This window comes from Pleurodeles waltl, chromosome 8 (assembly GCF_031143425.1).
Source record: "Pleurodeles waltl isolate 20211129_DDA chromosome 8, aPleWal1.hap1.20221129, whole genome shotgun sequence".
Taxonomy (NCBI): Eukaryota; Metazoa; Chordata; class Amphibia; order Caudata; family Salamandridae; genus Pleurodeles; species Pleurodeles waltl.
This window is the reverse complement of record NC_090447.1, coordinates 811,771,799-811,785,404: the sequence shown is the minus strand read 5'-3', so window position 1 is coordinate 811,785,404 and position 13,606 is coordinate 811,771,799. Positions and strand designations below refer to the sequence as shown.

Sequence of the window (13,606 nt, the reverse complement as noted above, 5' to 3'; positions counted from 1 at the left end):
CACCAAGGCTTTAGTGGAGGACATCTCTGGCCATCGTATGTAACAGCAAACATTTTCCATATAGTAGGTACTAATGCTTTTGCATTCTTTAGAAAGGTCAGTATGGAACATGGCCACACAGGGTGCTGCTGTGGGTTGCACAAGTAGCACTGATGGTGAACGAGACGAACGTCAGATTAATAACCTATGCAAAACTATGCTAAGTAGAGCAGCAGTGTAATAATGGATGGGTACCAGTCCCAAACAAGCACTTTAAGCCTGGTTACTGGACACTCATAGAGCAATGGAATATATTTACAATGTCCATATCCTGTTCTGGAAACTGAAGAGCTTTATACATAAGAAGTTGTCCAACAGCGTACTCTGAAAAGAGTGCTGCGACCAGCTTGCAAGACAACTTCACTCACATCTTGTTATCACAATTGAGAAGTCACCTAAGCCAATTCAAAAAGGCCTAAGCACAGTGCCCAAGAAAATGTACAAACCTGTATACATAATTTACCCTACTTATAACCACATACTGTAGAGTTATAGTGACCTCTATTATGCCACATAGAAGCCATTCCAAGGAGCATAGATTAATGAATGGCAGTGATCATCAAAATAATTAACGTGTATGTGTTAACTATTGAAGAGTACTAACTCTTGTGTCAGCGTCACATTGTGTGTGCCAAAAGGCTCCCATGTGCATGGGTCTCATAGACCTTCAGTTACCTATCCAAGATGTCATGTCACTGCTTCAGGCAGCATCTCGTTCTGCTGTAGTAAGCTGTTTCTGCCACACCACTGACACCTGAACGTGACCAGGCTCCACCTGTCCTGTAAGACTGGACCGGCTTGATCCTATGTGACTGGCAACAATTTTTTGACATTTCATAGACTCGCTTATTCCTGCTTTGTTGAGAGATTACTTCAACAGATAATGAGATGGAGGTTGCTTCAAATTGAGAGATATGTAGTGAGATGGGGCTGTAAAATGTAACTTTCTGAATAGAACACCAAGCCGAAACCTGAGTTCCAGGAACGCAGACAAGATCACTCCAGTCATATACCCTCACAAGTCACACAGAGTCCCTTTGACTCTTCCCCAGAGGTCTTAAGAATGATCTAAATCTGTCTACTTTCAATCCAAAACTAACCTTTTCAAACAGGCCTTGCCTTCTGACCACAATACGACGGGGACAAACATACTCCCTGTGTTTTTGTTTTTGTGTTTTGTTAAGGACCTAAATAGCCACATGACGTTTGATCCTTTACCGACATGGTTTCATAATGTCCAGGAGCAAGTTAGTTAAACTTAAAAACGTGTTGTCTACAACGTCACCAGGAAGACTCTTCTAGTCCTGTGCTTTAGCTTTGAGTAATTTTACATATTTTTGTATTTACCAATCAGGAGAAGACGCCATTAACCCATGTGAATCCAAGTATTTTCGAAACTGTCTATTGTGGCTGCTACTGTACAGAAATGAGTCACTAGATAATGTACACTGTTTGGAAAGTAAAGTAATACTTGATTTTGGTGCCTCCGTGTGTACCACTAGAAAAGCTAATGAAATTTACTGTAATCATGTTCCTGAATTTAAAAATGTATATAATGTCTCATAATTCTTAAAATAACTTTCGAAGTAAAGATATCATGAAACATGATGAAAAGAACCAAGCACTGGAGACTGGGTTGACCTAACCTTGTCAGTTTGTAATTATTCTAAGTGTATTCAAAGCAGAAAACCTTCATTGCACATCCTATTCAGGTGATCACTATAAACGGACTGAAAGATTCCTGACTAATGTGGGAAGGGTGCAAGCAGTAGAGCTGATCCCTAATGGATTTGGTAGTTGCGGAGAATTAAAAAGTTCTGAGGGGTGAGGATGGAAAGTGTAGAAGCACATTTGGATTTAATCATGTTATTTGTAAATGATCATGTTGAGTCACTTTGGTAGTGGTCTTTAAATAATAGATAAATTCTGTCAGAAATTATATTGGCCAAAAAGGGTCAAATCAGCTGTTAGGGGATAAGAGAAAACCACCCTTCTCTGACTGTAGTATGATAGATTCTGCGATTGAAGAAAATTTGTACTCTGTGGCTGACAAATCCCATAAGTTAATTGATATAAGGTATTTGACGATCACATACCTATTCCAAAGAGAGAACTTGCCTGTCTGACGAGGTGAATGATCTTGAAAAAAATACAGAAGCATGGATTGCAGAAAAAACATTTAGATGAAGTATGCTGTCAGTGGGTGTACCCCAGTTTGTGTAGAATCTGGCATTTGAATGAAAATCAAAAACCATGCAGTGCTGCTTTGAGAATTCAAGTCTCCTCTTAAGTGCTTCGTGAGTATTGGGGTATGCTGGAGCAGAGAGGCAGGGGTGCGGTAACTTGGAAAGTTTCGTAATGTTAGCTGTTTTGCAGAGGTGCCCTTTTTCTTTCTGAAATTCAGTAGAAAAATATTGGTTAGTAGAAGTGGAATTGGTCTCCTAATTGTGCATTTTATGTGTATTTCAAGGGCCATAAGAGCACTGAGTGTAATAACGCCCTTGGTATATGGTGTTAACTGAATATAAACTGAGATTAGAGATATTGTACTGCTAAGCCTTAGTAGTTAAACTCATCAACATGAGGTTAAAAAGCCGGAATCCATTTTCCTTACAAACTTAAATTGTGCCTTTGATGACCTGAAATGATTACATAAGAAATTATGAACAGGTTTTTCTGGCGAGTGATACTGAGGCTGTTTGACTGTGGTGGAAGTAGGCAAAGGGACTCCCCAAATATCCTGTTGCTACCCTGTGGGAGAAGCTACATTTCTGCTACAAATACTGTCACAAGGACGAGACAAGATACCTTCAATGGAATACCACTTGTACAAGCAGGCTCGCAGCTACAGAATATGCCTAGGGCTTTAACCTCTAGGCAGGCTCCACTGATGGGTGATGGCAGCGCTGATGTTTATTGCATCTCTAGCTCGACAAAGTTGTGTCATCCTTGCTACTGTAGATGAAGTATGAATAGGCTTGCTGTCGTTTTACACTGTTTTGTTAATGTTAAATTATGATTTTGAATTTCTTCATATGTCCAAAACGTCATAGGTGCCGACCTACTGCAACTGTTGACTAAACAAATCCTTTACCCACATATTACATTAAATTGTTTATTGCAACACAATTTGCATAATTCAGTTGCGTTGCTATGATGTATTATCTTATGTTGCAGTGGGTAAATACTTATTAAAAATTTGATGAAATTAAAAAAACTAGCTAAGCAGTTTCTCTCAGGCCTGCATCATCTCGTTCTTTTATCGGTGCATTAACTACTGTTCTAAGTTTGGTCTCTTAGCTTTGGTCTTACTTCCTGTTGAAGATGACTGAAATACATAGTTCCATCTTTAGCTCCAGATTGTTTTAACAAAGCCCCTCATCAAATGTTGCCCTTTGGTGCATTTTGGTCATTTACATTTGGGTGAAGTGAATAGAAGGAGTCAGTTGAAATTAACCCATTTCCTCCGGCGCTCTTCCCCACCTCTGGAGGACTTTTACATTGTATGTATGTATGTGTGTGTATGTATTTGTGTGGTATTTTTATAGCAAAACCTAGCCAAAATGCTAAATTCTGATCCATTCACTCTTTAATAACGTATCCCCCGACAGTTCTGCAACGGCTCATTAATCTTGCTGATGCCGACCCCAGCCTTGGGTTGACCATTGGTTGTGAAAGTAAGAATGTAGACCCCCTTTTCAACGAAGATACAAAGGCCAGTGGCCTAAACTTGCTCAAATAATGTAGTTTTCTGGTTCACATATGGTGATGTTGAACTCTTTAGTTGCAGCCTTAAATTTGTGTGCAACTCTGACCTGATGCTGTGTAGGGGCGCTAGCTACATCCCTGCGCTGATTCATGCTAATTGCCCCTACGTCAGGGAGTGCCTGCCCAGATCTGGCCACGAGTGCTTGTCATCAAGCACTTGCATAAGAAGCCTCCCTGGTAACAAATAACGGGGTAATCTCCGCACAAGGATGTGGTGACCAGCATCATGTACTTTTTGCTAGGTTCAGCACAACACGCTGGTAAATTCCTGAGACAACATGAAGCCGCATTGCTTGTGATTTGCTAGCCTGCGATTTTGTGTTTAGGGTGTTGCGGTGTCATCATGGCCTCTGCGTTATGATAAAGGTGCAAAAATGGCAATAACATGCTAATTATCTCGAAAACAATCCGTTCTTAAATGCCCTGCCTATAGATCACAATGATAATTATTTGTTGCTGAGAGCATCTGTTAATTCGGGTTTTTGTCTCTTCAGGTTCACGTGAAAATGGCAGATGAAGCGGTCTGCGTTGGCCCGGCTCCCACCAGCAAAAGCTACCTCAACATGGACGCCATAATGGATGCCATTAGGAAGACTGGAGCCCAAGCTGTGAGTCTGAATTAGTCTATGCTACTGCTGTAACTTGTTTAGGAGAACGAACAGGCCGTTTGTATTTCTGAAGAAATATAACCAATTAAATTATGACTGTGCTTTGCCGGTTAGTTTGTGCCGTACCAGTTAAAAATGTCCGAAAACTCTTCTAGAAATCAATGTCTCCATAACATCTGGTGTCGCTAGTTGTTGATTCTGCAGGTGGCTGCCGGATTCAGCTTTCACGCTAGGGAGCGGCTTCAGTTCACTTCCAAATTTTCTAGTGATGGAAAAAAAATCCCAATTAGTTTTTAGCATTAACCCTTTGGATGCCAGCATGGTTCTTTTTAATGGTTTTGTAAAGAATGCTGAAAAGTGTTTTCTGAATTCAGTGACTGATTTATTTCTGCAATTAAGCACACCTAATTAGACTTGTGAGAAGGTAAATGGTGCATCCCGTAATTATTTTTTGTTTTGTTAGGAAAATGCACGTTAGCTTCGTAAATACGAGCTCCTTGCATGGGTCAAGGCTTTAAAGGTGTAAATGCTTACGAAGAAATACCAAATTAATTTGCCTATATTGATAAATATGTACTATTAATATAAATTTTGCAACCCTTTATGCCCAAACACCGTCACAAAATCTGTTGTAAAATAGATGTTATTAAAAGCCTGCTCTTAGCCTGACAAACCACAGTTAGCATGATCAGTTATTTGACTATAATTCGTGTGCGTGCAAATCCAGAAAGAATGGGAAATAATTCCCAAGGACAGAGAACATATCTTTTCAGTGTTTCGTAAAGTGACACAACGTAGACATATTAGCAGTTATTAACTAAAAAAACATTAATATGGGATAATACTCTGCTTTTGTTTTAGGTCCACCCGGGGTATGGGTTTCTGTCAGAAAACAAGGAATTCGCTAAACGCTTGGTAAGTCTTTGCTGTTGGTTCACTACAGCTATCCGTTAAGGTTTCGAAAATTCAGGCATGGCGAGGTTGAGTGGGATTGATAAACTGATTGTGTTGGGATGACGCCTTTAACAGTTAAGTCTCATTTATGAAATTACATTGCTCTTAAAAAAAAAAAACGATAGACAGTGAGTGCCAGAGGTGTGTTAAGCTTCATACCGCCTAACGACGTTTCGAGAGGATGGCAAACCTGTGGTTTGTAGTAGTAGATTATACTAGAGTCGAAGTGCATAGTGTAGAAAATGCGTTGTCTTTTTTTTTTTTTTTTTTTTTTTTTTTTTTTTTTTTTTTTTTTTTTTTTAAGTTCATCAATTTTATACAAAGCTTCTCGGTTTAGATTACTAGATTAATACTTAATGTCAATTTTCAACTGTTGAATTTTTAAGTGACATATTCCCAGCAGCTGTATTTCGTGTTTCAAGTACAACAAAAGCTTAAAATGATGATAGGTGAAGATGTCAGTTACATCATAACATTTTATACTAAAAAACACTGAATTTCACCAGTCGCACAATGAGGTAACTAACTCGCTCCTCCTCCATGAACAGTGTTGTCATAAATTGTCATTTAATTTATCAGTGCTGTCATTAGTGATGTAATTTGTGAGGGTATAAGCAGTTCATGGGGGTGGTCGAGTTATAGTTATTTTAACTATAACTGGTGAATTTCAGTGTTTTTTTTTTTTTTTTTTTAGCTTAAAATGTTTTGTTGTCACTGACCTTTTCACCTCATAACGTCACTTAACCTTTGTTTTTTTCCCAGTGTATTTATTTATTAAAAAATAGATAAAGTAAGATATTATTACCATATCTAAGTATAACATAACAGTTAACTGCTGTTTTTTTTAGTGAATTTCTAGGGTTTTTTATAAACGTAAAGTATTTTTTTTTTCAACATACCTGATTATACCAGCCCTGCACCGCGATCAGCTTTTAGCCATGCACAGCATGCAATTGGGTGCAGGGTCTGGCCTGAGGCCATGTCCTGCACCCAACCCTTTCTGGGTTGCCAATCCCACACTGGCATGGCCTTTGTGGCGTGGGGTTGTGTGCTGTGCTTGGCCTGTGGCAAGGATCTGTGGCATGCCTACCCTGCACTGGGATTGGGCTTTTGTTTGGGTACCCAACCCCTCCACACACATTTTTTTTTTCAATTGTGCCACAGATCTGTTTTTCTGCCACAGAATTACACAGGGGCTGCTCTGAGAGGCTGCATAGACCTGCAACGCTGCAAAATAATTTTCTTTTACATTTATTCTTCAAAGGGAAATACTTTGAGACTTCCCCACTACTCCCAGGCAGTTAAGATACTTCTACCATGCCCCCTTAAGCTGTCCTCACATGGCAGCCACAATGTTTTCTTCTTGTTGCGGCCTGCCAATCAGATTGCATGGTTTGAGGTCGCTGCACCGCAGATTGATGCGTGGATCCAAGATGGTAACGCAGCGTGAAATATACATACATTTAAGATTTTAATTTCTCAAACACTGCACAACAGATTTACACCAAATCGCAAAAAACACACTTAGTGTAAAGGTCTAGCTTGTAACAGTAGTTGAGGGAAGTGAACCAAACCACTTTATGTGCCAATATGCTCCTTGTGAAAGAGTAGAATGCTGTCACTCACTGTGAGGCCAGTCGATAACTAGAGAGAGAAACATAATTTTAATAAAAACTAAAGGTCTTTGAAATCCAATTAGGGGCCTAATTTTTAAAGAAAATCACTAAAGTGCAGACATAGTATATGTTCTTGCTATAGTGCAGATTTGTGGCTTTCATGAATTCACAAGAATTTAAAGAAGTAGGCCAGGAAACTTTACTCCTGCAAAATATTTGTGAACTCTATTTAAGCACGAGCAAATATGCATGTGAGATTTGCTCATGTGAAAAAAATCTGTTCAGCGTTTACTAGTTCACTTTCCCTCCAACTACTTTTTCCCAACCATGAAAGAAGATTCACATCTGCCCTTGTCAGGAGTACATTTCCAGCCTTTCTCTGTATGGGAATATCTGACGAAAACCCCTAAAACATGCAAGTCAGTACGTTTGCACAGACTCAGAAGGGCATCTTACCCCCATCTCCAGCCTCAGGATGTAGATCTGCTTAACATTGTGACAATAAGGGAATTGCTAGTATTCAACCCCTACAATAGTATGATCCCTGACACAATCTGAGAGGCTATTCTCAGAGCTCTTATAAAATGAGATTGCTGCCATAATTTGTTGCCGCACTACATGGCTCTAAAGGGACAAGTGGATTTTTATACAGGACAAGTAGATTTATGAAGCAACCTGCCTCCTGGACAAGTTGACATTTTATGAAATTCCACACTCCTGATGAGATATCCATACCAAATATGCACCCTTTTTTCCAACATCCCAGAGATTCTAAAGGTACCCAGGATTTTGGGATTCCCCTCGAGGAGACCGAGCAAAAAAGGCAAAATATAGCGAGATTTTATGAAAAAAGTGGCAAAAGTGCTCCAGATAAGTCTATTTGCCTAAAAATTACATCAACAGTTTGCTGTTCTAAAATCACCATCTTTTACCAGCTTTCAGAATCATCGAGCGCTGAATCAAAAAACTTAATTTTGTACCACAGTTTTAGCATTTTTCAAAGCGGTAGCCCCTTTTTTGTGCTTTCAACCTACTTCCAGTTTGTGGTGGAGACCACTATGAAAATCGTGGGTGATCCAGGAGAGCTATATTTTTCTGAAAGACAAAATTCCTAATTCAGCAAGGGGTCATGTGTAGATTCTGTGATGGTAAGTTCTGGAATCTGCTGGGATCCTGAAGCTTCCATCCACCCGGCATTTCCTCAAGTCATCTGATAAAAATGATGCTTCACTTGTGTGGGTAGGCCTAGTGCCTGCAACAGAAGTGCTCCAGATAAGTCTGTTTGTTTACCTGAAAATGGCATCAACAGTTTGCTGGACGCATCACATTTTTCCACTGGAAACTGACTTGTTTTTTTTTGTTGCAAAGTGGGTAGCTGTGGGTTTTGGACCCTAGCTCAGCCAGCATGTAGGGAAACCTAGCAAACTTGGACATATTTCAAAACTTGACACTTAGGGGAATCCAATGTGGGGTAACTTGTGTAGCTCTCACCAGGTCTTTGTACGCAGAATCGATTACAAACCTCAAACTTTGACTTAAACATTTTCCTCACATTTTTGTGAACCATCGAGCTACAAACCTCCATCCACCCAGCATTTCCCCAAGTCTCCAATAAAAATGGTACCTCACTTGTATGGGCAGGCCTAGTGCCTGCAACATTAAACGGCCCAAAATACAATATGGACGCATCACATTTTCCCATTAAAAACTGACCTTTTTTTTCATTGTAGGTTGCTGTAGATTTTGGGCCTTGGCTCAACCAGCACGTAGGCAAACCTAGCAAACCTGATTTTTTGGAAAACAAGACAAGCAGGGAGTCCAGGGGTGCTTGACTTGCCTGGCTCTCACCAGTTAATTTTATTTGGAAGCCCTTCCAAACATCAAACTTTGGTAAGAAACGCAAACTTTCCTGACATTTCTGTGGCAGAAAGTTTTGGAACCTTTGGAGAACCACAAATTTCCTCCCACCCTGAGTTTCACAGGTCTCCTGTTAACAACGTTACCCCACTTGTGTGGGTGGGCAAAGAAACCATGACACAGAAGGCCCTAGAGCCATTACATTGAGAGATAAGGAATAGAGGTAGCTGCTGTATTTGTTGCGGTACTGTGGCGCCACCCAATCAAACCTACGAATCAGATAGTTCTGAAAACTAGACAACCAGGGGAGTCCATGGTGGTGTGCCTTCTGCAATCCTGTTGGTGGCGCAACAATGCAAAGGTGTGCTTTACCCGAGTAATCCATTTACCTCTATGGGACAGTCTAAGGAACCCAGCGTCCCGTTTTGCATTGTTGGCTTTGCAAAGGAATACCCTTGTATGTGTAGATGTGGCCACTTTCTCCACACAATACAAAAGTGTACTTCATATAAGTAATGTGTTTACCTCACTGGAACAATCCAACTAACCAGATGGCCTGGTATACATTGTGGACTCTGTATTGAAGTATTTTTGCATGTATTGCTTCCAGGGTGCCTTATTGAAGTTCCCAAGATTCTAAAATTTCTAGGGAACTTTAGTCAGGTTACTCTTGTCCTGATGAGACCTGAAGACAAACTGGATGTCGAATTGTCAACATATCCTCCCTAAGTTGCTTTTAAAACATGTTGTGGTTCGCCAGCTTATATCATATATGAACAGACATGATCTCCGCTTACGTTTGTTTCATATAAAATCATATACAAACTTGGAATCTGTTCATTGTCTTGTTCTATGTGGTGGTGTACTTATTAGCCTATGTCTGACTACTGCATCGTCTGTACCAATTTTTATACATACTGAAATATATATTGTTCTGATGCTAAAAAATGAAAATCATGATCATGCAAGAAATTGTGTCCTGTATCCTTTATCAATAACATTAATGCAAGTTACTAATTGAGTTTGCACACTTTGAAAACAAGTAGAAGTGCTGATGAATGAGTCCCATCGAACATTTATTTGACTTATAAAACTGACACTGGTTCTTGTGAGCAATCAGGTTGGTCCTTATGTTGTGTGTGTGTGTATATATACTTAAAAAAACAAAAACACTTCAATATTTAGTCAAGACTACACTTTTGCCAAACAAGGTACTCCATGACGATATGGCTTATATTTGGTCTACTATTATTGTTCAGTGGTGGGGGGGAACTATAATGCACTTGTCAATCTGCGAAAAGAATACCTACCAAGTTCTGACGGTGAAAGAAGGTGTTGAGCAGGCTATATGCAAGTCCGTGATTTCCTCAAGTAGAACACAAATTCTACACCTGCTTACCTAGTGAAGTAGTGGCCCATGGAATGTCCACCTCAGTCAATTTCCCAGTACTTCACTTTTGTATGGTACAACATAAAATAAGTAGGTAAACACAGGGTTGGCTGAGATGGGCACTGAGGACAGTGAACATGATTCGCCTAACTTTTTCCTTGCTTAGAGCAGACCCATCGAGGATGACATGACTGAGTCTTCTTAGTTGTTTCAGGAATGCGATTGGCAAAGTGTCGATCCTACAGCGTTGTCATATCCTCCAGAGCATATGAAGTGGAGACTGCTGCTTCTGTAGCATTAAGACTTTTAATGACGGTCAACTGAAAGTCAAGGAAAGATATGTCTTCCTGTGGTGATCTGACGATAAACAGCATATGCATTGTATGTTGCCATCTGAATCAGGTGGGTAAATAGCTTCTTAGACCAGGTGTGACTTCTACAACTCGCAGTATATGGCTGAAGAACCTGGTTGTTCTTGTCCACTCCTCCCATGTACTTGTTGTAATCACGTATGCAGGTGGGCTTGTGAGCTTCTGCCAGATGACCCCAAACATGAGGGGGGAGGGGGTGAGTGCTCATCATGAATTGTAGTGAGCACGTACACATCACGCCTATCAGAGAACTTCATTTCAAGCAGCGTGTTTGAACGCAGTGCAGTGCTCTGGGATTTCTGGAGCTTCTTGAAAACAACCTCATGTGGTAATCCTTTACAGCGACAACTAACTGTACCATATGCTGCAGTGCCAGCTTTGTACAGCTCACTGAACAGCTCCACTCCCATATAGAAGTTGTCAACATAAAAGTTATAACCTTTGTGAAGCAGTGGTTGGGCAAGCTGCCACACAATCTTTACTGTGACTCCTAGGAGCGGGAGGGCAACCACAGAGCCAGTAAAGTTCTCACACAGCATGTACAACTTGATGCAATATCGAAGTCTTCTGCTCGCAGTGGACTGCCTGAACAACAGCTGCCCTTTATACAGGATCAAGGACTCCCAATCGCTGTATTTGGCCCAGGAGTATAAATCTCTGGAAACCTGACAGACAAATATTTTATGAGAGGTTTAACTTTAAACGTCCTGTCATGGTCTGGATGGTCCCTGGGCAATGCAGCATGATTGTCATTAAAATGCATTATAATCAGCAGTAGCAAAAAACATTCTCTGGTCATGTACGGTGTGAAGATGGGGGTTACCCACATCGTGCGAGTACACCAGTAGGACTGCAAGCTTGGTTGGTGTACAAAGCCCATTTTAAATGTAAGGCCCCAAAATATCTTCAGCTCCTCAATAGAAATGGGAGTTCAATGGTGTGACCTAGAATGCTTCCATGCTCCCTCAGAAATTAGTTGTGTACCAATTTGTTTGCTGCACTATTTTCTCAAGGAAGTCCACATACAAAAAGAGATGGATGTAGCCAGTTGGCAAAATATCGTCCATATCTACTGTACATCCAGCGTTGCCTGTGAAAGGCAGAATTTGGGGCTGAACTAAATTTGAAATGCTGCCAAGAGAGCACTTTGTTTGTGCTTGCCTCTGAAAGTGCCTGCTGTCTTGGTTGGACTAACCTACTATGGTCACTCCTCTGCAGAGAGCGTGCTTGCGAAGGGGCAGCAAGACTCCCATCATCATGTCCTTTAGACGTGCTGGAATATGAGTCGTTGGATAGAACTCTGCTGACTCAAAAATCAGTTTTGGGATCTGCTCCATTTTCCTCTCCCTCATATACTGTCCCACTATCTGCTGTCTCAGTCTCTGATCCTGCCTCACAGCTGCTTTCCATAACCTAAGTTATGGGCTGGACAACAGTCATCTACCAATATGCAATCCCTGCTGACTGGCTAAGCCTTTCTTCTAAAACACTGGCCTATGTAGAAGGCAGAAGTATTGTTCCAAATACGTCTGTGGTTGTGTGCATCTGTGAGATGTGTGCAAAATTAAATAAACAAAACAAATATTTTTCTAGATGAAGCTGCAGGTTCTGCAAAGACACTAAAAAGACACCTAATTCAGCAGTAATATTGTTTCAGATTCCCTCAGAGGCAGAATGGTTAACAGACATTGACTGATGCCAAGCGTTCTTTTCAATTCCTTTGCATGAGAAATCACAAGTTCTTTTTGCATTCTAATTTTTTAATAAAGTTCTGTGTGGTGTAGAATCCTACAAGCATATACAGACTGGTCTTCGATCTGTAGCCAAATTATGGCGAAAGATCTCTAGAGTTAGAAGTTGCTATGTAATTTAGTCTTGGTACAATATATTCATGACCTACTAGTCACATCTAAGACAAAAGAAGACTGTAAACTTGATACCACTGCCTAGTGAAACACTTTACTGAAAATGGACACACGCTTCCTCTTCCCTAACTAAACTGCAGTATTGTTGGAAAGAAGTCATCTATCTTGGGCACCATATTGAAAAAGATGTGAGTGCAGATTTGACTGAGAGCATGTGATTGTATTGAAATAGCTCTTAATACTGTATTACTTTGATTGCAGAGGTCACGGTTATACTGTGTAACACTATGTTGTATTACATCTATCTTTCAACGTACTCTGTAACCTCTTTTTGAAGGCCATACTAAGCGTTGAGCTTAGAAACCTAATAAAAAACAGTTTTTACAAAAAAAGGTGATAGGGAAGATTTAAAAGGATGTGTTTTTGCAATTCTGATGCTGAGTGAGATATCCCCACACAGGGAAGTTTGGATGTATCTTGAATTGTTGGACACTGCTGTCAGTGGTTTCAAAAATGTTCCTTGATTGTAAAGTCTTTAGTAAGGTGAACATGCAGTATTGTTTAAGATCTGGTACCATTGATGATGAAAGCATTGAGATGTTTAAAAAAAAAAAAAGTGAAAGAGTTTGTCATGTGCCCGCACTCTGTATGTCAGATTACATTTTGGTGTTTTTCCTGTTCTATGTGAAATTGATGATGGACCAAATCTTGATTGTCAAGATAACTGAGTTATGTACAAAACTAAGACCAGAATTTAAAGAAATACTTTTAGAGATGGCCGATCTGACATTGTTTGTTGATGGTTCTTGTTTGAGAGACCATTATGGAGCATTGAGAGCAGCCTATGCAGTGTGTTCCATTTCAGAGACCTTAGGTGCGCCTTCTCTGCCAAATGTAACTTAAGCACAATTGGCAGAACTGGATGCCTTAACGAGGGTTTGCTGCCTATCAGAGACTTTGAATGTGACTGTCTGTACAGACAGCCAGCATGGTTCTGGTGATGTTAATGAGTATGGTCAACTATCGTCACAAAGGGGCTTTATGATGTCCCCTAAAAAAAATTGTGTTTATATATTGGATTTGTTGAAAGCTATACAGCACCCAAAGATGCCTAAAGCTGTAAAATGTATAACTCACA

The 13,606-nt window shown here is 40.2% G+C and overlaps 1 protein-coding gene across 2 annotated transcripts in view; it reads left to right on the top strand.

Annotated features, from left to right (window-relative positions):
* Positions 1 to 13,606, top strand: part of PCCA (propionyl-CoA carboxylase subunit alpha) — a 2,021,650-nt gene that overhangs the window by 384,174 nt on the left and 1,623,870 nt on the right. For both annotated transcript variants that reach the window (XM_069205070.1, XM_069205071.1), the window contains exons 5-6: positions 4,302 to 4,415; positions 5,277 to 5,330. In XM_069205070.1, the coding sequence (XP_069061171.1) occupies positions 4,302 to 4,415; positions 5,277 to 5,330 (168 nt within the window). The remainder of the gene's footprint in view (positions 1 to 4,301; positions 4,416 to 5,276; positions 5,331 to 13,606) is intronic.